General features: G+C 30.5%; 2 protein-coding genes across 2 annotated transcripts; both read left to right on the top strand.

Moving 5' to 3' along the window:
- Positions 1-2150: 2150 nt before the first annotated feature.
- On the top strand, positions 2151-5764 carry LOC131623797 (CBL-interacting serine/threonine-protein kinase 9). Its single transcript, XM_058894812.1, has 14 exons — positions 2151-2576; positions 2658-2792; positions 3260-3367; positions 3455-3529; positions 3647-3700; positions 3794-3919; positions 3999-4088; positions 4201-4320; positions 4407-4514; positions 4591-4707; positions 4796-4852; positions 4954-5028; positions 5149-5220; positions 5477-5764. The coding sequence occupies exons 1-13, from the start codon at positions 2388-2390 to the stop codon at positions 5206-5208; spliced, it is 1314 nt and encodes a 437-aa protein (XP_058750795.1). The 5' UTR covers positions 2151-2387; the 3' UTR covers positions 5209-5220; positions 5477-5764.
- Positions 5765-13382: 7618 nt separating this feature from the next.
- Positions 13383-17903, top strand: LOC131623796 (probable L-gulonolactone oxidase 6). Its single transcript, XM_058894811.1, has 4 exons — positions 13383-14166; positions 16488-16743; positions 16883-16984; positions 17068-17903. Exons 1-4 carry the CDS (start codon positions 13471-13473, stop codon positions 17772-17774), a joined length of 1761 nt encoding a protein of 586 aa, XP_058750794.1. The 5' UTR covers positions 13383-13470; the 3' UTR covers positions 17775-17903.
- Positions 17904-23887: the final 5984 nt, after the last annotated feature.

The following is a 23887-nucleotide window of genomic DNA, read 5'->3' as shown; positions in this document are numbered from 1 at the left end:
TTAATTCATGAATGTTTGTCTGTTGAATGTTATGTCAGATCAGATGTCCCAAGAAATCATAGGACATCTTGAGTCAGAAGGCCAAAATTTCATCCTTAGTTATTATATTTTTCGTAAACCTTTAATTTCATACACGTTGTTCTTTACTTTCTCTATGATATGCATTCCTCTCCCCTATAGTTACTATCTACCTTAAGTTTCCTTTTTATACAAACTAAGTAAGTTATAATTGTCTTGTAGGAATTAAGGCAATCCTTGTGCAGACAATTTTTTATAAATATTATTACTTGACGATACTTTTGGTACACTTGCCAAACTTAAATGAAAAGTTAATGCTTCTGAATCTAATTCTAATGAGAGAAACTTTATCGTGCCTCCTTATTATCATTTGACTCGTGAGAGGATAAGGAGAGAAAATATATCATCTCAAGGATATATACAAGTGTTATGACATTATTTTTATACTTTGAATATAGCTGAAGGGTTGCAAGAGACTTGGAAACAAAGACCTTCAACAAAACATATGAAAGCAAAAAGAATAAAAAAATGCTTGAAGACAATGAATGGTAAGAAACATTCACCAATGAAGAATCTTACTCATTGGCTTGTCAGACTACCTAAAAGCAAGAAAAGATGGTTGGGTGCAAGTGGATGCAAGTGTCTAAATCGAGGTTCAAGAATATGTTGGAGTTGATCAAATTCTTTGAATAACAATTCAAGTTTTGGAGAGAGAAGCAAGGTGATTGATGGTTAAATTGGCATCATCATCGATGTTAAGGTAAACGTAGAGAACTATGGAGATTGGCTTACAATCTTATTTGGGATATTGCAAAAACACATCGTGTTTGGCATAAATGCAATGCACTTCAAAACACAGCGTGTCCTAATTAAACACAATGTGTTCCTTTGTTTTTATGAAACACAATGTTCCTATATTGACACCTATAAAAGACAATTTTAGCCTAGTGAGAGAAACTTATATAAAAAATAGAGGGGTTATTAGGATGGAATGATATGATTTGGAAGACTTTTGGAAATATATAAGTGAATTGAAAAACATTTCTAAACATTTTAGATTTGTGTGATTCATATATTGAGAGTTGAAAAACACCCTAGTAGAAAATATGAGATGTTTTTGAAAACTTTAAAAACTATTTTTAAACTCTTTTATACTCTCTTGTAGTTTAATGAATTGAAGAATTGTTCTTTTTCCAAAGTAGACCCGTTTAATTGAGTTGAATAAACAAATTCTCTGTGTTGTTACTTTATCTTACTCTTCTTACTCGTGTGAATTTGCTAATATTCTTGTGTATTCCTGTGGATTTACTAAAGCTATCTTATATATATACATTAATTTTGTTTGAGACTATTTATTATAGTTTATTGTGGTTTAACCTTTCCAACTTTACAACATTATTGATGTCTATTAATTTTGTTAACTATTGTTTTTTCTTTGCATAAAAAAATACAGTAGCAAAGAAAAATAATCTTTTTTTCCTTAAATGTAGTCAAAAACCGGTTTAAAACCAGTTTTTTTTTTTGTACTTTAAATATACTCACTCTATAAAAAATATTAGAAAAGTACCAGTAACGTACTTATTTCCATTAATTTAACTTTATATCGGTCAAACTCAAACTACATTTATATGAAGTCATATATTTTAAACTGTCCATGATATCATGGTGTTATTTGTACAAAGTTTATAGGTCGAACACTTGATGACGACATGTATTAACAATTCAAATTCTTTATCATCTGAATCAATCTATTATTAGTAATCCATCTCCATTATAATTCTAAATTATTAAAATAAACAAAAGAATCCAAAAAAATAAAATATATTCATTGAGTTTAAAAACGCGTACATAAAAATAAAAACATTTGACCTTTTTACTCTCCATTCTATAAATTAACTTTATTACACAAACTTTTATTCAAAAAAAGTAAATAAAACGCGTTGTTTTCACGTTGTTACCATTTGCATGCACCTAGTTTTCTTTTTTTGTGTGGATACAATTGCATGCACCTAGTTATGGTTATGTTACACAAAAAAACATTTCATAGGAAGTTTCGTGGAAACCAGTGATGAAATCCAAAAACTCCAAAAGCTATCATGATATATAACATCCTGGGCCAAAGAACACATGTTTTAGTTTGGTACTACGTATGTTTTTTGTCTTGTTCTTCTTCTTCCTCGTGCTTTGTCCCCACACGTTTCGAAGTTCGAAGTTCGAACACGTACCCTATCTATATCTCTTTCTCCATCCTTATTCGTCGACATTCACTACATTAAAACACTATCACATACACTGATACACACAGAGTAAGAGATAACATAACCTTAAACTGAGGTGAGAGTTAAGGTTAGTGTGTTGAAGAGTTGTTTATGATGAGTAGTAATAAGGGGATTCCGATACCTCGGAGTACTCGAGTTGGGAAGTATCAGTTGGGGAAGACGATTGGAGAAGGAAGTTTTGCGAAGGTGAAGTTGGCGAAGAATGTTGAGAATGGAGAGTTTGTGGCTATTAAGATTCTTGATCGTAATCATGTGCTTCGACATAATATGATGGATCAGGTAGGTCGCGTTTTTTGGGTGATTGATGATTTTTTTTTTATGTGATTTTTGAGGTTTTATGATTGTGTTTGAATTTTGCAGCTGAAGAGAGAAATTTCGGCGATGAAGATTATTAATCATCCGAATGTTGTTAAGATATTTGAGGTGATGGCGAGCAAGACGAAGATTTATATTGTCTTGGAGTTGGTTAGTGGAGGAGAGTTATTCGATAAAATCGTAAGTGTTTCATTTACTACTTTTAAATTGAAGGAGTGTCTGGTGTCTGACACGCGTGGTGTCAGAGAGAGCCACAACACCAATATGTAGTTAAATTTGTATATGTCCGAGTGTTTGATATCTGACACGCGTGATGTCAGAGAGAGCCACAACACCAATATGTAGTTAAGTTTGTATATGTCAGAGTGTTTGATATCTGACATCCGTTGTGTCAGAGAGAGCCACAATACCAATATGTAATTAAGTTTGAATATGTCAGAGTGTTTGATATCTGACATCCGTTGTGTCAGAGAGAGCCACAATACCAATATGTAGTTAAGTTTGAATATGTCTCTGAGAGTTAGTGTTGTGTCTGGTTATGTGTCTGTGTTTGTGCTTCGTATTGTTATTGATGTCTTTCTTGGATTATGAATCGAAATGACTAGACCTTAAGAATTTTCTAAGTTCCTTTGTAATTTATTTTGTAGGCTACAAATGGGAGACTTAAAGAGGATGAAGCAAGAAGTTATTTCCAACAGCTAATCAATGCGGTTGATTACTGTCATAGTAGAGGCGTGTATCACAGAGATTTGAAGGTTCTATAATCCTCATTTTTTCTCTAAAATTTCTATCACTTTAAGAGTTAAATTAAACAAAATGCTTATATTCGCGGTATTTTGCAGCCGGAGAATCTTCTTTTGGACACAAAGGGTGTTCTTAAAGTTTCAGATTTTGGATTAAGTATATATTCACAGAAGGTATGATTGCTTTTTATGGAACAAGAATTGTATCTAATTGGCTTGACATAGTTGTTTGATTCAATCATCTGCGAATCATTTGATTTTACATTGTAAATTCTTGAATATGTATTGCAGGAAGGTGAACTTCTCCGCACCGCTTGTGGAACACCGAATTACGTTGCGCCTGAGGTGATAATAGTACTATCTCTTGTTGATCAAATGAAAGACTAGTTTTGTTTTCTCAAACTAAAGTTAATGTTATTTGGAATGTTTTTGTATCAGGTGATTAATGATAGAGGTTATGTTGGTTCTACATCTGATATATGGTCCTGTGGAGTTATTCTCTTTGTACTTATGGCCGGGTACTTACCGTTCGACGAGCCGAATCAAATTGCACTTTATAGAAAAGTGAGTGATTTTGCAATGTAATAAAAAAGACTAATATCATTTATGGTTTTTGAGATGCAAATCATAACACATTTTTCAGATTGGTAGGGCTGAGTTCACATGTCCACCGTGGTTTTCGCCCGAGGCAAAGAAACTGCTCAAGGCTATACTTAATCCAAACCCTCTCACGGTGAGTTTGAGTCGAAAGCTTTCGTAGTTATTTGATTCTCTTTGTTGTATAATTCTTAAAGAACGTATTGCTATTAGCGTTATTATCGCTTAATAGGAGTTGTTTTATGCAGAGGATAAAAATTCCGGAACTCTTGGAAGATGAATGGTTCAAAAAAGGATACAAGCCCGCATCTTTTACCGAGCAAGATGTCAATGTAGACGATGTTGCTGCTGCTTTCAACAATTCTAAGGTAAGAACGATTTGCAACATGATCGCGACAATGATTTAAAACCTTGGATACAATTCATAAGTAACTATACTTTGGCATGTATGTAGGAAAATCTTGTGACAGAGACGAAAGAGAAACCCGTGTCAATGAATGCTTTCGAGCTTATTTCTAGATCAGAAAGCTTCAATCTTGACAATTTATTCGAGAAGCAAAAGGTGTGTGAAAATTCTTGATGCTTATACTAATTAAGTTTGTTTCTCCATATTAATTTTGTACTTGTTAACATTGTAGGGAGTTGTAAAGCGCGAAACTCATTTCACTTCACAACGCCCTGCGAATGAAATTATGTCTAAGATCGAGGAAGCTGCAAAACCTCTCGGGTTTAATGTTCACAAGCGAAATTACAAGGTAACAGATTAACCATAAGAACTAGTCTTCATTTTTAGATTCCTAGTATTATATAGTATATGATCTTATCTACATTTGAATTATGCAGATGAAGCTGCAGGGTGATAAAAGTGGAAGGAAAGGTCACCTTTCAGTGGCTACTGAGGTACTGATTCATGCCTTCCTATATGATTGTGCACATTTTATTCGCGTTTGTTTGCGACGCAAGCAAACTAATTGATACAAATTTGTTGCCTATGGTTACAGGTTTTTGAAGTGGCTCCCTCCCTGCATATGGTGGAGCTGCGAAAGACGGGCGGCGACACACTAGAGTTTAACAAGGCATGTGAAAATTATTTTGATTCTCAATGTATTACTTTTTAGGTGTTTGGCATTGCTCTTTTTCAGTTCTTATGATGTTGGTTGGTACTAACCTAAAGTTGTTCATTGATTTAAATGCAGTTTTACAAAATATTTTCATCAGGGTTGGAAGACATAGTGTGGCACAATGAGAAAAAATAATCAAGTAATAAGGTATTAATTTCCTCTATCTCACCTGCAAAGTCAGAGTCGTCTCAAGTTTTTGGAGACTCTGTGTAGGTTAATTACAATTTAACTGTGAAAAAATAGATAAAGGTCATATTTAACCACAGTTTAACCGTGACAAATATCTTATCAGACTCTGTTTAACTACGATTTAATTGTAACAAATTTTCAACTTTTTTACGATAGGTTATCCTGTATGCCCTGAAAGACGGCTCTGACAGTTTCATTTGTTGACTTAATGTAGGTTCATGTTGCTAGAGAAGTGCACATATTATGCTTGGGAGAGTTTGGTTGAGACTATTTCATTAGGCTAATTTGAGATAGTTCAATGTGTAGTATAAGAAAAGCTTGCATGTTATTATAATCCATTGCAATTGCTTTATTGAAGGTTGAGGTTGAGAGTATTTTTGAAAGTATATAGAATTATGTCATATATGTGTAATTTCGTCTTTTGAATTTTGATTTGTTCTATTATGATGTCATTTTGTAAATTTTCAAACACTAGAATAATATAATGCTTATCTGTTATGTAGTTACTTCTTTTCAATGTCTTTGATTGTACGGAGACAACCGTGTGACATACTTTCATGGACATCTTTATGGCCATCAATATCGTGTTTGTTTGTCCTCATAATATCGATAAACCGTTATGTGCCTTGTGGTTGAGTTAGCTCTTATGTCCCAAATTGTGACTCGAACTCATAGTTCTATGATATTGTCTTCTCATCATAAGAACTGGTCAATATGCTCTTTGGATTCACCTCGACTATACCAGCTTCAATACTCTCAGACGGTTCAGCGGGTTATAGAGCGGATGATCATGTCTTGTGGATTCAAGGCGGGTTTGGATTATTACAGACATATCAGGTTTATAATTCCTCAAGCATGAGATTTGTAGGATAAAGTGATTCAAATAACATATTTGATAGTTCATAATTCCTCAAACATGAGACTTATAAAGAAAAATTGATTTTAGACAATAAATATAGCTCGCGGTTGAGAGTCGTGCTCATCCATTATTAATTTCCTCAAAATAAAAAGGGGATAATATCTAATGGAACGAAAATACTTACTATCAAAGGAGTCGCAAGTTCAAACGCATAAGATAAACAACGAGTAATCTTCATATAACAACCATATGTTGATTTTATCAACAACTACTCTTTCCAAATATTTAGACTAACCTTAAAAATGTATAAATTATACTCCCATATTGAACGCCTAGTAGCTCGTAGTTAACTTTCGAGTCACTGACTTCAAGGATATATCCTTAGGTTGGTCTATAGCCCATATTAGTTTAAAAGTTCAATTTTTTTAACGAAAAAGATTTAATTCATATCATCAATAATAATATTCTAGATATATTTTGGTACATCAATAAAATTGTGAAAACTAAACCAAGCAATTGAGCTCGAGTGGTAAATGAGTTCCTGCTAAGGACGAAGTTCAGGGAATACCGAGTTCAATTTCTGGTAGGAACAATACTTGGTCAGTGTCATGACCTCTCGGCACGAACTATGGATTACTAGGGCCATTTTCTCCTATGAACCAGAGTGCATAAAGCTAAAAAAAAATTGTGAAAACTAGTAAGAGATGGAGCTCCCCTTGCCAAAGCATAAGCAACCTCATTAGCTTGTCTCCTAACAAACTTAACATGACAGTTCATAAATAACAGAGTCAAAAACTATTACATTTGCGAGAAATAGCACCAAAATCAAAGTTGTTTGGTTTTGGAGTATTCACACTATCCAATGCTTTTAGCATCCAACTCGAAATCCACGTTATCATAACCAAACTCATGCACTAATTTAATAGATGTCAGGAGATCTAAAGCTTTTCCAATATCAACATCAGTACTAGGCAAAAACCACTATGTATGGGCTGCAATAAAAAGACCCTCTTCATTTCTAATGCAAGCACTTATTCTAACCTTATTATTAGAAAAGGATGCACCAGTGTTACATTTGATTCGTCCAACCGAAGGTTTAATCAGCTTAGTATTTGTTGTCATTTAAGCTAATGGAATAAAGCGAGATCTAAGTTGTTGGGCGTCTCTCCACTCTGGCAATAAGTGTGCAACTCGAGCAAGTAGTGTCAGAGAGTCTTCAATGAGATTCCGTAAAAAGTTGTTTCTATATTTTTAAATGCTCCACATAATAGTTGAGAAAACCGCTTGTTGATCTTGATTAGAAACCTGCAAGAAAGAAAAAATAACATAAGCGAAAGCTCCTCCATTATGGATCAAGTGCATCATAGACCAAAGCCCCACTTTCTCCCAACACTCGATACTCTTCTGGCACTGAAAAAACAAGTGGTTGTTATTCTCATCTCCTTCTCTACACACAACACAGCTAGAAGGGCAATCAACACATTTGTCTAAAAGACGCATTCTTGTAGGCACATAATTCATATAGAGATTCCACGAGAAATTCTTAATCCTTGGGGGTTTTTATCTTTCAAATCAAGTCTCACATCTCATCAATCCTGAGATGAGATGTATCAATGGCTTTGTTAATACATTAACGATAAGTACTATGCACAAAAAACCTACCATTCTTTTCAATGTTCCAAACTAATTTATACACTTGAACTGCCTCAAATAAAGGAGTATCGAGGACTTTTTGCTAAAACAAAAATCAAGTTCAAATTCCACTGTTTACCATTCGAACTCAACAATTCCGAAACTTTTAGATTTTCCCCCAACCGGATTATCTACGCAAGGATTAATCAACGAAGTGCTATCATAAAACCATTTTGATCCCAAACCGAAATATTCTCTCCCGAACCGGTGCTTCATTTATAACCTCCTCACACTATAAATTTAGAGCTGATTTATTAAAACATACCACAATTTGCACATGTGATATGATTTTATTTTATTTTTTCAAAAAAAAAAAGAAAACAATTTCAGCTTTTAACAAGTGTGCCATTTTTCAAATGGTTATAATTCAAGTTTTTCTTACACCACACATCAAATTATTGGTAATTAGCCTAATGAAATAGCCTGAACCAAACTCTTCCAAGTTACACATGCTCCTACTTTAGACAAGCATAATATGTTCCATAAATAGAATAAGCGCATTGCTCTAGCCCCTTGCACCCAAAACATGATAAACAAGCTATAATTACTCATAAGGTTTAGTGAACAAATGAAACTATTAGACTAACAAAACAAGTTTCCCTATAGCTTCTATAATGTCATAGAAAAAGAAAGAGGTGTCCTTTATATTTTGGATTTATCACTAATCAATCTAATCCACCTTCTTAATACTTTTTAGATAAATCCAAAGTATCTAGCACCTTAAGTACTCACTTCAACTTTTCACTAAAAGACTTGTACTAAATGATATAATTTCTTTTACATGAGTAAAGTATGAATTTTGTTTTGCTATCCCACCACATCTAAAATATTGGAAGTTTCTAAAATTCATGTTTCCCTAGAGTATCTTCATTTTTTTTCATCAAGGAAGAGCTATGTGTAAAAATTAATCAGTTTCTCTATCTTGCTACTCATAAATTTCAAAAAAATTTCCCCACATGGTCCTCATTTAAATGAACACGAAACATAGCAAACACGATGCTTATTTTGAAAGTTGAATTGAAATTAATCCTACAACTCCCCTCTCTCTCTCTCCTAAACTTAGAATGGAATAATGTAAACAATTTATAATTCAAAATTTTTAGTTATAAATTGTAATTGAATTTAATATTTTAACTAGTATTTTACTTTTTACAATCCATTCCATTTTTTTTAAAATTTTTTTATGGATTTTACACTCTGACATTTGTTTACAGGATAACTCTGAGACAAGTCATCCAATACATTTGTTGTCTTTACTAAATAACTTGAAGTAATGTTTCCAATTTAGTTTTTATTTTCCCAAAGAATTTGTTAGTGTGTTTTCCTGATTTTATTTTGTTTTGCTTTTGTACCAAATAAATTGGTATGGTGTTATTCGAGGGAATTCTATCTTGTTGACCGAATAAGTTAATGATAAGTTATCTGATATGTTATTTTATTTTAAAAATTGAAACTATTAATGTTTTAGATATGAAAATTCCTTTGCAGATATGCGATAAAAATCAAATTTGTGGAGATATCCCTGATATATTCTTAACTACGCAAAGATTCGAGACACGAGAAGATGTGATAAGGTGGATTAAGGAGGCTGAAATTAAGAATAAATTAACTGTTATAATCACTCGTTTATATATCAAAGCAGGCAAGAGAGGGAAAAACAACAAAATAATGTTTGGTCGTGATAAAGGTGGAAAATACAAGGAACTGGATAGTGTAACAAAAATTCCACTAAAAATATAGTTGTCCATTCAAAATCAGGTCAACAATGTCGAAATATGGTTTTGGATGGAAGATTGTTGTAAATTGTGGACTTCATAACCATGGTTTAGCGGATCGATCAGAAGGTCATTTGTTTGTTGGCCGGCTAAACGCAGATGAGCAGCGATATGATGTTGATTTTAGAAAGTATCATGTTCTCTCCAAACACGTATTGCAGCCCTTGCAAGAGTGAGATCAGGAGAATGTCACTCGGATCGTGCAAATATATAAACATAATAGTAAGTTACAAAAAGAGATAAGAGGTCCTAGAACAGAGATACAATATTTGTATAAGCTGATAAAGGATGCAGACTATGCTTACTGAAGTAGAAGAAGAGATGACTTGAATGTGGTGAAAGATATTTTATGGGCCCACCCAGATTCATTCTTGTTGAATATTTTTTGGATTGTGTTGGTTATGGACAACACGTACAAGACAAACAAATATAAACAACCTTTTGTTTGAAGTAGTTATCATTACGTCAAACAAGTTGACATTTTCAGTTGCATTTTCCTATATGAAATATGAGCAGACAAAGAACTTTTGTTGGGTGTTGGATAAGTTGAAACAATTTTTTGTTAAGGAAGAGTTGTGTCCACAAGTTATATTGGCAAATAGAGATCTTGCTTTGATGAAAACAATTGAAGTTGTGTTTCCAAAGATAACTACTTTGCTTTGTCGATTTTACTTCAACAAAAATGTTGAATGGAAATGCAAGCAATATGTTGTGAATGACATAAAAAAGGTGATAGACACATTATGGATGGAAAGTTGTATGAACTAGGGATGAAGTTAAGTATCACTAATGATTGCAACAACTGGAGCAAACATGTGTTGATTGTAGTTAATTTATTGATTATGTGAAAGGCGCATAACTGAATCCTCATATGCATAAGTTTGTTGGAGCACAGATCAATCCAGTGATGTATTTGGGCAACACCACGACTAATAGGTATGTACCATCAGTATCTATAATTTTTATTCTTTTGATGTGCTAATTTGATTTTTTTTAATTTTAGGGTTGAGTCTGCTCATTGGAAGTTAAAGTAGATGTTGAGGAACAATATAAGTGACTTGTGAAAAAATTGGGGGGATATGAATAACAACTTGAAGTTATTATTGAGAAACATTAGAGCTTCCTTTTATAAATTTTTGTTATGAAGTTGAGCACGCGCGCACTAGTCCATTTTACGGTTATATACGTGGATCAGAACATTGAGCTACTTTGAAACTCATTGTTGGAAATTATTGAGGGTTGAATATGTTGGGACCAATAGGAAAATATGTGATTGTGTTATTAGAACATCTTATGGGTTTCCTTGTGCTTGTGAGTTAGGAAGATACACATTTGTTATTATAATGGTACCAATAGATGTTATTCATGTCCATTGGTGGAAACTAACCATGGAAGTTGATTTGGAGGTAGATGCAAACAATGGATCAGAGGTGGATATGACTAGTGCAATAGATGAATTTCACATAAGGTTTAGGTTCCTAGATAATGTTTGGAAAAGATCATTAAAAAGTAGGGTTTGTGAAATTACCTAGATAATGTTTGGAAAAGATCAAAAGTTGCTTTCATTTACATTAGTTTGTCATTGTCGATACCTAGTATATTATTAGTATAAAATTATGAATTGATTTACTATTATTATATTACTAGTATATTATTATATTACTATAAAATTTTGGAGAAAGAATATTACATGGTACAATTTACTAATATATGATATCGTCATATCTAGTGCTTCAATTGAACGAGCAAAGAACATTATATTGTATATATTAATTCCTTTTGTTAAGTGTTTATAAGGGTAAAAATGGAATAAAAAATTATAATGTTTTCCGCTCCGTCCAATTTCTAAACAGTGGAATGAGATATTAGTTCCGTTATGTTCTAAAATATCCAAACAATTGAATGGAGTTTATATTCCGTTCTGTTCCATTTCGCTCCGTTATATTCTGCCCCGCTCCATTCCGCTTTATTAGTTTTAATTTATCCAAACATATCCTACGAGACATCTAGAATTACAATCGAGAGAATTGGATTATGTAGCGAAATTCATGTGTAACTATTTTGTAAATTTGCCGTGATAATTAGAGAACCAATTATGTGTCCATCAAATATGATAAGGCGTGTTTGTTTCAACTTTAAAAAAAACAAATTTTTTTTTGTACTTTAGAAAATAGATTTTTCAAAATCGTTTTTCAAAATATTACAAGTTTCTTATATTCGTTTTTTTTTTAAAAAAATGAAACACTAATTTTGACATCTTATAACATAATCCTACATTATTGAAGACCAAAAGTTAGTCAAAATCGCAATTTTTTCAAAAATGATTTTTAATCTATTTAAAATAGCTTCAAAATTAAGTGATTTTTTGAAATTTTGATATTCAATTTTTTCCTTAAATAGATGAAATATCTAAAATCACGTTTTGAGAATAATTATTTAAATTAAATTTTTATTTGAAACTTTTATAAAAAAAAAAATTGTAAAATTTCTTTACACAAAATTATGTAACATTATAAAAATTATTTATAAAAAAATAAAAATAAACTGACCCTAAAACAAAAGGTTTGAAAAAAAAAAAAAGAGAGCTTAGTCGCATTAATTATTATAATTTTCTAAAACATTTTTCATACATATTTTTCTCTGTTTTTAATTTATACACTCGTGTATTATAGGGATGTGGATTCTATGCCCTTAGATATGACTGCAAGATCCTAGTAATAAAATTGAAAGATGTACTAAAAATAATCGTTAAGAATTTTTGTTAACTTACAAATTCACCAATCTTCAACTTGATTTTTTTTTTTTTGGCTTTTATAGTCAAACTCGACTTACAAATTCACCAATCTTCAACTTGATATTTTTTCCCAATCGCAGTTGCACGGAATCGAACCATGGTTCTCTCTACCAAATTCAGTGCTAATCATCAATGAACCAACTAACGGTTGGTTTCAACTTGATATTTTTAAATATTGATATTTGTTGACAAATTTTGGTATACTCATTAAATAGCCACCACTAAACATAAATGGATATCTGTTGTCTTCCACAATAAATAAGAGATACCATTCTCATTCCTAAAATCATACATACCCTTAATTTTGAAAAACAGCACTGAGCAATAATATTAAAGCAATAGCAACATTTTAATAATTTTTTTACAAGCTATCATGCCAACACTGATTCATTTTCCTTATTATTAACTCTCAAGCTTAGAACAGGTGTACTTCATGACCCTCTCACTAAATCCCAATCCAACAAAACTTCATCATTTCAAGTAAATAATAAAACTGTCCTCTATCTCCTGACCCACCACTCACGTTTATCAACTATTGAAAACAAGAACCAACCTTCCTCAATTAAAATGTAGCACTTATAATGTGTAAAATAAATTATCTTCATATATTAATTTAAAAATACTATTATTTTATGAGATTAATTATTATACACTGTCAGTGTAAAATATTTTACATAGTCAAGACAACACAATCCTTCACAAATAATAAATAATATTTTATATATAATTAAAAAAAAATAAATATTTATAAAACTTTAACTGTTATAATTTATTGACGGTATAAAACCTTTTTATATTGTCTGTGTATTTCAATTAAATTTTTATTTTATTATATAAAAAAATTTATTAACCCATCATTTCTTTTTGTTATCATCACACTACAAAAAGTACTATTTATTTAATAATAACTTTCATCTTGAGTTTATACCAAGTAACACTAATTAAAGATGTGTCCAAAGTTTTCTTATTCTTTACTCAATAACCAAAAATAGGTACCTTATACATATATACTTATATACATAATACACAAAACTCATGTTTGGTCTAAAACGTCACAAGATAACTGAAGTTTCAAAACACTCAAAACCATGTTCTTGTTCTTGAAAAGTATGTCACAGAAATCTTTTGTTTCCATTCTTATTCTTGTTTTTTCTTCTGTTATTGTGCTATCTACACCCCCAGAGGATCCAATCAAATGTTCTTCATCAAACAACACAACCTGCACAATCACAAACTCCTATGGAATGTTTCCTGATAGAACTATATGTCAAGCTTCACAAGCTTTATATCCAACAAATGAACAAGAATTAATCTCAATGGTTGCGTCCGCGAGCAGAGCGAAAATCAAAATCAAAGTAGCGACGCGATATTCACACAGCATACCTAAATTGGTATGTCCGGACGATCCGAATGGGATACTAATAAGCACGAGATATCTCAACAAGGTAGTGAAAATCGACGTGGATGAAAAAACGATAACGGTTGAAAGTGGCGTAACGTTGAAGGATTTAATCGATGAAGCTTCAAGAAAAGGTTTGGTTTTGCCGTACACGCCGTATTGGCATGGTTTGACGATTGGTGGATTGATGGGAACTGGTGCTCATGGAAGCACATTGTGGAATAAAGGAAGTGCTGTTCATGATTATGTGGTTGAGATTAGGATTGTTAGGGCTTCTGATTCTGAAGATGATGGTTATGCTAAAGTTGAGATTCTTAATGGAAATAATGATGAAGATTTTAATGCAGTTAAAGTATCACTTGGTGTTCTTGGTGTTATTTCACAGGTATGGTTTATTTTATTTTATTTATTTATTTATTTATTATTGTTTTTTATATAGTTTTGGTGTTTTGTTGAAATTTGCTATTGATGCTTTTTGTTTGTATATGTTGTTTTGTTTCTCTATTTTTATATGCATGAATGTGAGAATACTCACATGCTTGATGAACTGTAATTAGGTTGAACCAAAAATGTCCTTGATTTACCAATTTTCTCTCTCATGACTCATGTGTTCAGAATTAAATTATCAGTTGTTCTCAAAGAATATTCAAGAGAGAGAATGAAATTAAGAGAAGAATAAAGAATAAAACATAAAATAAGAAATTGAAAAAAATACTAAAAATATATACTTTTAAAATAATTATTTTATATATGTAGCTTTATGAGTCTGTGCCATTTCTCTCTTAATAAATATATAAACATATATAAATACAATTTTTTCAGCAAAGATTTTATAAATCAGAAAACAAGAAAAATAGATGAGATATCATAGTCCATTAGTGCAGTGTGGAGTGGAGGAGGAGTCTTCTTGCATTGACTCACCCGTGCGATAAGAGGCATACTTCCACGGTCCACCACTAGTATAACTTGTGAACATAGAAAAAACAGATTATTTAATTACCATCCATGTTTGTTTGGTGGAAAAATATTTTATATTACTAGTATTCAATTGAGTGTATGTTTATATGAAAAAGATAGTTGATGAGATATTTTACAAAATTATATATATATATATATATATATATATATATATATATATATATATATATATATATATATATATATATATATATTTGGGATAGGATCAAATGATACTGAAGTGTCAAAGTTTAATATGATACTAAATCTCAACCGTTAAAATAATTGATCAACCAGTGATACTAAATGACATAAAATAATATATATATATATATATATATATATATATATATATATATATATATATATATATATATATATATATATATATCTTTAGATTGATAGTGAAATAACTTGGAAATAATATTTTAACATTTTTAAATTATAAATTATTTCATGAGAAAAAAAAATTATAAATATTTCAAATAAATTATATTCCATTATTGTTATAAAAAAAAAATTGAAAGAGGATAGAATAATACTTAATATAAAAATATGATAAAAAAATAAATACTAATATTTCAAAAATTATTAATGAGTTTGATAGAAGAGCTTCATGGTTTAAGTATCAAACTATTTTTTTTTTTATAAAATAGTCTAATTGTTAGAATTCACTTTTTAAATGTGAATATATGAGATGTCGCAGGTTCGAATTCACTCATTTCTATTGATTTTTTTTTTAAATTTTCTCTTTTATTTAATGTGAAATTCATAACACGTTATTTTTTAACTCACAATTAATAAAAAAATATTTAAATTTAATTATAAGTTGCATATTTTTCATAATCATATTATAAGTATAAACTATTCACTGTTAATTGGTAGTGACTAATGTTTATAAGAGATATTGAGCATAAAAACGAGTCTTTCTTTCCCAACTGCATTTTCTTCACACATAAAAGATATTGAACTTCTAACCATTGTTTAAGTTCTAATTTTCTTATCAAAAGTAAAATATCTAACTTATTGATAGAGAAGTCACCTTAACATTATTGTATAGAAGTTCATCTTATGAAAAAGAAGGATGAAGAAGAATGAGACAGAAAGAAACAAAGATAGTTTAAAATATTTAATAATAACATTAATAGCAACCACTATATGACAATATTTAGTGTCACAATTTAACAAATTGACGAGATATTATGAATCACTTTATGTGCCTCCAATTCGTCTCTTCCAATAATAGGTAAAAAACAAAATATTTTTTTTTTGAAATATATAAGACTCACATATAATGGAGTACAAATATCAAAGTTAATTATATTTTATAAGATATTTTGCGAGAGTACGACCAAAAAGGTATCAAATAACAATTCAATTGCACATGGACTCATTAAATTTTTTAATATTTCTTCTCAAATTAAATTCAAAATATGAAATTAATTTGGTGTGAATTATTTATTATAATTATTTGAAATAAGTTAAAATAAAAAATATTTATTTATTTATTTTATATTTTATAAATATAACTAAAATGCACTCACAGTGTAAAGAAGTTTTACACGATGAGTTAATGACAATCGTTGATAAGTTACTAATAATTAATTTTTATTTTTATTTTTTAAAAAGTAATATAATTGAATGGTCATGATATAGTGATGGTGTAAAACTTTTTACACTGACAGTGCATAGCAATTAAACTTATATTTTATATTTCATTTTTGAATTTAATGACTTTAATACTTGTAGGTTACTTTAAAACTAGAACCAATGTTCAAGCGATCACTCACATATTTAGCAAAAAATGATTCAGATTTAGGATTGGAAGTGGTTAGTTTTGGGCATGAACATGAATTTGCAGATATAACATGGTATCCAAGTCAAACGAAAGCTATATATCGATTTGATGCTCGTGTCCCTGTAAATACTTCTGGAAATGGTCTCTATGACTTTATTCCTTTTCGTCCAACTTCTTCGATTCTATTGGCTGGCATAAGAACACAAGGTGAGTTTAACTGTTTTGCATAATTTAACTTACGTCACTGTAATATGATATTTTCTGCAACTATCAACTGAGTTGAATTAACGAAATAAGTTGTTGTTGACATTTTTCCCATCTTTTGATTTTATTGTTGAAAACACAGAAGATCGAGATGAATCCACTGGTAATGCTGATGGAAAGTGCGGACTTGCAAAGCTAACAACAAATACACTCATAACATCTGCTTATGGTCTAACCAATAATGGTAATCTCCATAACTCAAAATATATTATAAATAATAAAAAATCAAATTAAAAAATAATAATTTTAACTATTTTATAATTGTAGGCATAATCTTTACTGGATATCCTGTAATTGGATTTCAAAACCGTCTTCAATCATCTGGGTCATGTTTGGATAGTATTCATAACGCAAAGATAACGGTATGTGCTTGGGATTCAAGAATAAAAGGAGAGTTTTTTCACCAAACCACATTTAGAATAAGCTTATCTTTAGTGAAAAACTTCATTGAAGATATACAAAAGCTAGTTCAATTAGAGCCTAAAGGGTTATGTGTAATTGAACAATACAATGGGATATTAATGCGTTATGTCAAAGCTTCAAGTGCTTATTTAGGGAACCAAGAAGATGCTATAGACTTTGATTTCACATATTATCGTAGCAAAGATCCAATGATGCCTAGGCTTTATGAAGACATTATTGAAGAGATTGAACAAATTGGGATATTTAAATATGGAGGGTTACCTCATTGGGGTAAGAATAGGAATTTGGCATTTGAAGGTGTTTATAAGAAGTACAAAAATGTTGGGAAGTTTTTGAAGGTGAAAGAGAAATATGATTCTCAAGGGCTTTTTTCTAGTACTTGGACGGATCAAATGCTTGGATTAAAAGAAGGTGTTACAATATTGAAAAATGGATGTGCTTTAGAAGGTTTGTGTATTTGTTCACAAGATAGTCATTGCAATCCAAGTAAAGGGTATTTTTGTAGACAGGGTAAAGTCTACAAGGAGGCAAGGGTTTGTTCTCATGTGTGATTAAGTTAGGTCATTTTATAAGACAAAGTATTAATGAATAGTTTTATAAAAATATGACAACATATACCGAATAATTTATGTGATTATTCATGCATCATCAATAAAAATGTTTTACCTTATTGAGTGCTATATTTTAATTGCACAAGATGTGTTTGAAATTATGTGTTTTAATTCATGGACTTATAGCTCCATAATTCTATAGTTTTAGATGAATTGTTAAATATACATTATTATTATTATTATTATTATTATTATTATTATTATTATTATTATTATTATTGTTATTATTATTATTATTATTATTATCATCATTATTATTATTATTATTATTATTATTATTATTATTATTATTATTATTATTATTTCTTTTGCTTAGTTTTTGTTGGGCTCTTTGTTAGTATGTTAGGTCTATTTTTTGTTAGGAATCTATCGAGCAACTCCAACTTAGATTTGGCCGTCCCACGTAACCATTAATTTGACCATAATATTTTTACATTTACAAACAAGGTTGTCAAAATTAAGATTTTGCAAAGGATTGGAAGGAGATGGTAAGATTGTAAAATATGATCGTAATTAAGATAGGAAGATCCTACTCAATTATTTTTGTAAGATCGATAGGAAGTGCCAATATCTCAAAATATAAGATCGTTACAAAAATCATAAGATACTACTTAAACGGAAAATAATAGTACATATTTAAAGTATTTCTACTTGATATTTTCATAGGCAAGCCTATTTGTAGGAAAACGGACGATGTCAAACCGAAATTGTAGCATATTTTATCTTGTCATTCTTCCCGGCTTGTAATAGATGTGGCCAAAAACTTAGTATTCTACCAAAGATTTTGCAATTTTATGCCGAATATTTACAAGTAAATGTTGTTTTTCATTAAATTTATGCATTTATACCGAATATTTTTATAAGATACCGGATGCTTAAGGAAAAACATGCATTTTTATTGGATTTTTGAAATTTCAGTACCAAATTTAAGGTTTTATACCAACAATTTAAAAATATTCAGTAAAAGTGCAATATTTTAGTTGTACTTTTATCGAAAATTTAAAAATATTTGTATGGACCATATAAGTGCGTTTGATTCACAACTCAGGAACTATTAATTTTACTAAAGCTGGATCTACTGCACGAATTAAAGCGAATGATTTACAACTCAGGAAAGAAATTTTCTTATGGGAAAGATAATGATTATCATATTCTAAATGCACTCGCAAATGATCTATATGATTATTACAGTAATTGTGATAGAACAAAACATGTTTAGGAGATCCTAAAAACAAGTATGATACCGAAGAAGTAGGAGCAAAGAAGTATGATATTAGTCACTACTTGAAGTATCAGATGGTAGATGAAAGGTTAGAGAAGGCTAAATGTCACAAACTTCAAAAGATTGCTCATAAGATCATCACTGAAGGCATGTCTTTAGATGAACAATTTCAAATTGCTTTTATTATTGACAAGCTGCCACCTATTTTGAAAGATGTTAAACATTTTACTTAGTCACAAAACATATATTTTAATTGAGAGTTTGATTATTTGCCTACGAATTGAAGAAGAATCTTAGAGACAAGATTAAAAAGAAAAAAGTCTTGGTTGTTTCAAGCAACAAAAAGAAACTCGGTGTAGTTCTGAAGCCATTTGGAAAATGATTAAATAATTAGAAGCGTAATGTTGTGTATCGAATTAAAAATGAGAATCATTCAAGGGTCCCAATTACTCCAACTGATAGGCAACAACCTTGTGATGCCCCTAATGCACAGGTTAACCTGACTGATAAGTAGTTTATTAATTTGATCAATAATATCAACATGATTGGTAAATTTGATGGTTGGTGGATAGATATTGGCTTATTTCGTCATGTGTGTTGTGATCGAGCAATGTTCAAAACATACACGAATAAGAAAGTGTTATTGGGAGTTGCCAACATCACTAATGTTGCTGATATTGGAGAAGTATAGCTGAAGTCCACCTTTGAAAGGAATTTAATCTTAAAGGATGTCGCACATACTCCTTAGATTATAAAGAATCTTGTTTCTCGTTTTCTTTTAAATAAGAAAAGATTTAGACTATTGAGCTAGATTTTTACACAATCTCTAAGAACAATATTTTTATGAATGAAATTTATATATTTAAGTTTTTTATTAATAAAATTGAAATTAATTTAGTAAGAATGTAAGTGAAAGGCTTAATATGTTTAAGAATTATGTGAAAAAATGAAAATCAATTTAGTAAAAAGATTTAGACACCTCGTAGTGATAGGGGAACTGAATATGATTCCAGTTTATTTAATGAATTATTTAAAAAACATGGAATTGTACATGAAATTACTTTACCATATTCTCCTTAGATGAATTGTAAAGCAGAAAGAAATAGTAGAGCTCTTACTGAACTAGTTGTTGCTATTATGTTGAATTTTGGTGTTGCATCTCACTAGTGAGGGTAAATTTTGGAACTTGGAGCTTTATAGCCTATGTTGGAATTTCAGATCTAATGCGTGTTAAACTTGCTATAGCCTATGAATGTGTATTCAGTGGTTGTGAAACAAACATTAAGGCATATAGATGTTATGACCTAAATGCTAAACTGATCATAGAATGAAATAATGTTAAATTCTATGAAGACAAATTTCCTTTCCAATCGAGAAATAGTAGGGGCACTGAATCAAATCATGTTCTTGTGATAAGTAACACCGAAAGAAACAACAAAGTGGAAAAAACTTTGACAAAGTAAAAGAGTAAGAGTTTCAAAATAATATATGCCTCATTATGCGGCATATAAAATAGAAGAAGATCCAACAAATCATCAAGAATTCCTGTCATATCTAGATGCAGATTTGTGACAAGAAGCTATTAACGATGAGATATAATCTCTAAAATCTAACAGAATCTGACACTTAGTAGACTTACCTCGTAATTCCAAACCAATCGGCTGTTAATGGGTTTTTAAAAAAGAAACTAAAACCTGATGAAACAGTTGATAAGTACAAGGCTCCCCTTGTAGCCAAAGTTTTTAGGCAAAGAGAAAATGTGGATTTCTTCGATACTTTTTTCCAATCACTAGAATTAGATCCATTAGGGTATTGATTTCATTTGTTGCTATTTATAACTTAATAGTACACAAAATGGATGTTAAAACCACTTTTTTAAATGGTGACTTAGAAGAAGAAGTCTATATGGACCAACCAAAGGGTTTGTGATTCATTGACATGGAAATAAAGTATGTAAGTTAGATAAGTCTTAGTATGGTCTAAAACAAGCTCTGAAGAAATGACATGAAAAGTTTGATAATTTAATGCTATAAAATGGATACAAAGTGAATGAAAGTGACAAATGTGTTGATTTCAAATCTGAAAATGACATCTGCATTATCATATGTCTCTATATAGATGACTTACTCTTATTTGGATCAAATCTTCATGTCATTAATAGTGTGAAATCATTGTTGTGAAACAACTTTAATATGAAAGACCTTAGATAAGCCAATGTGATTATGGGTATCAAGATCGATACATCCAAACAAGGAATTTCTTTGGATCAGTCTCATTATATGGAGAAGATCTTAAAAAGTATAATTACTATGAATGTAAACCTGCTTGCACAATGTACGATCTAAAGTTTAAACCAATTTAAGAACACTAGTGATATTGTTAGACAAAATTAGTATGCGAGCCTCATTGGAAATCTTAGGTATGCCACTAATTGTACTAGACCCGACATTACATATATCGTATGATTGTTGTGCAGGTTTATAGGTAGACCAAGCACTGAGCATTGGAAATACATTACGATATTCATGTAATACCTTAAGAGGACCATGAATCTAGGTTTACATTATTAAAGATTTCCTACTATACTTGAAAGATACAGTCATGCAGATTGGAACACCTTATCAGATGATTCTTAAGTAACTATTGGCTATATATTCAGTATAGTTGGAAGAGCTGTATCTTGGAAATCAAACAAATGGACTATATTGGCTCACTCCACAATAGAGTCTGAATGATAGCATTAGCAACTGCTAGAGAAGAAGCAAGTTGGTTAAAATGCTTGCTAGTTGAAACTCCCTTGTGGGAAAACCTATGCCAGGTGTGTTAATTCACTGTGATAGCATCGCCGCTATTGCAAAAATTGGTAATTGTTAGTATGATGGTAAGATATGTCAAATAAGAAGGAAGGACGTCACTATTAGAGACTGTATCTGTAAAGCAGTTGTAAGAGTTAATCATGTACACGCTGGTGAAAATTTAGAAGATCCTTTGACGAAAGGATTAGCTAGAGAGAAAGTCAATAATAAATCCAAGAAGATGAAAATAACTCCTATAAAGAAATGAGTTTCTCATGTTAGTAACTTGGACTAATAGATTGAAGATCTCAAGAAATAGGTTCAATGGATAATAACAAGTTATGAGTAATATGAGGTGATCGTGCTAGTATAAATAAGAGAAACATGAATCCTAGAGCGATAAGAGGATAAGTTAATAGAAAATCTTAATGAGATCTATACTCTATATGAGGGAGTACCTATCTACATGATTAATCTTGATATATACACCTATGTGATTGTTGAATTTAGCTCGATTCCTATGGAGCTTCGAGTCAGAATTCCTAGAGCCTTCACTAAACTAGGATAGACGTACATGGCCATTAATGGGCTTATTAGAATACACCTTACGAAAAGTTTGTGTGCAAATTTGATGCTTGAGACAGTTTAATAAATCCGTGTCACTCTTGTTTAATCAAAATTCTACTTGATACACAAAGCTTCAAGTCGTAGACATCTCTGTTAATGCACAATCTTAGAAATGTTTGATGTTACTTCTCAAACACTTTTTTAAATGATAGTGAGGATTGTTGCAACATGTCAATATTCTAATAGGGAGATGAATTTGAAAATTTTCCTCAAGTCCAACATTGTTAGAAAAAAAGCGTGTTTGTGTGTTAATTGAAAAAATTCCTTAGTCACACATTGCTTAGATTAGATACATTGACTAACTTACTTCATTATATAAGAAATTCACATGTTTAATTTCAAAACACACCAAAAACCTCTATTGAGTTATTCCTTCCTCACCCTCATAACTCTACGTCTTTCAAATTGTCGAAGCGTCAACTTCTCCCTATTTCTTTCTACTCGCTGAAATTTCCTAGTATTTTCTTGAACTCTCTTTAAATAATTGTTCTAATTTCACTTCGTTTGAGTTGAGAAATTATCAAGTATTATTTTTTATTCTCTTTAGAGAGTGATTTAAATTTCTCTTTGTTTCACTACTATGGAAAACCCCTTTCACAACGGTTAGAAAAGGGATACCATCACGGTTGACCGACTGTTATGAGGTAGGGTATGAATGTAAGTATGTTGTTTTCCATCACGTTCATGTGATCGTTGTGATAAACTAGGTAGCGCATTACCTATCACAACAGTTATAGTAAGCAATTGTTATGCAATATATAAAGATCATGAGTAGTATATAATATTTGGCATGCTACCTATCATACCGGTTATAATAAACAACCATGGTGAAGTACTCTATTTTTTTAATTTTATTTTATTTTTTCATATATTACAAACTTGTATTTTTGTGTACCTGTATTTTATACATATATTACAAACCTAAATATTTTTTACATCAAAGCCAAAAATATTATTTACAAACATATATTTACCCTTGTCATATATTACAAATATCAAAACCAAAATCATATATTTACAAACATCAAAGCCAAAGTCATATATTAGCACTCTTTTCAAGTAGCGCATTGAAAGGTGTCTTGTCGTTAAACGTCTACATAAAAAGTGAAGAAAATTGAATATCTCATGTTTTAAAATATAATAGCAAATTAAATATTAATATGTTATTGTAAACATTTCATGACATAATATATTCCTAATCCCAAGAATCTTTAATGTCAACAGAGACAATGTTTAACATGTGTTTCATTAAATAATACTCATATTCATATCCCTCTTCTTGTCTCCTCGTCTACAAATTTAAACATTTCAGACATATATAACCACACATGTATGTTACTATATATATATATATATATATATATATATATATATATATATATATATATATATATATATATATATATATA

Source organism: Vicia villosa, unplaced genomic scaffold (assembly GCF_029867415.1).
Source record: "Vicia villosa cultivar HV-30 ecotype Madison, WI unplaced genomic scaffold, Vvil1.0 ctg.000078F_1_1_2_unsc, whole genome shotgun sequence".
NCBI classification, from domain to species: Eukaryota; Viridiplantae; Streptophyta; class Magnoliopsida; order Fabales; family Fabaceae; genus Vicia; species Vicia villosa.
Note: the sequence above shows the minus strand (reverse complement) of the source record. Positions and strands in the feature narration are given on the sequence as shown.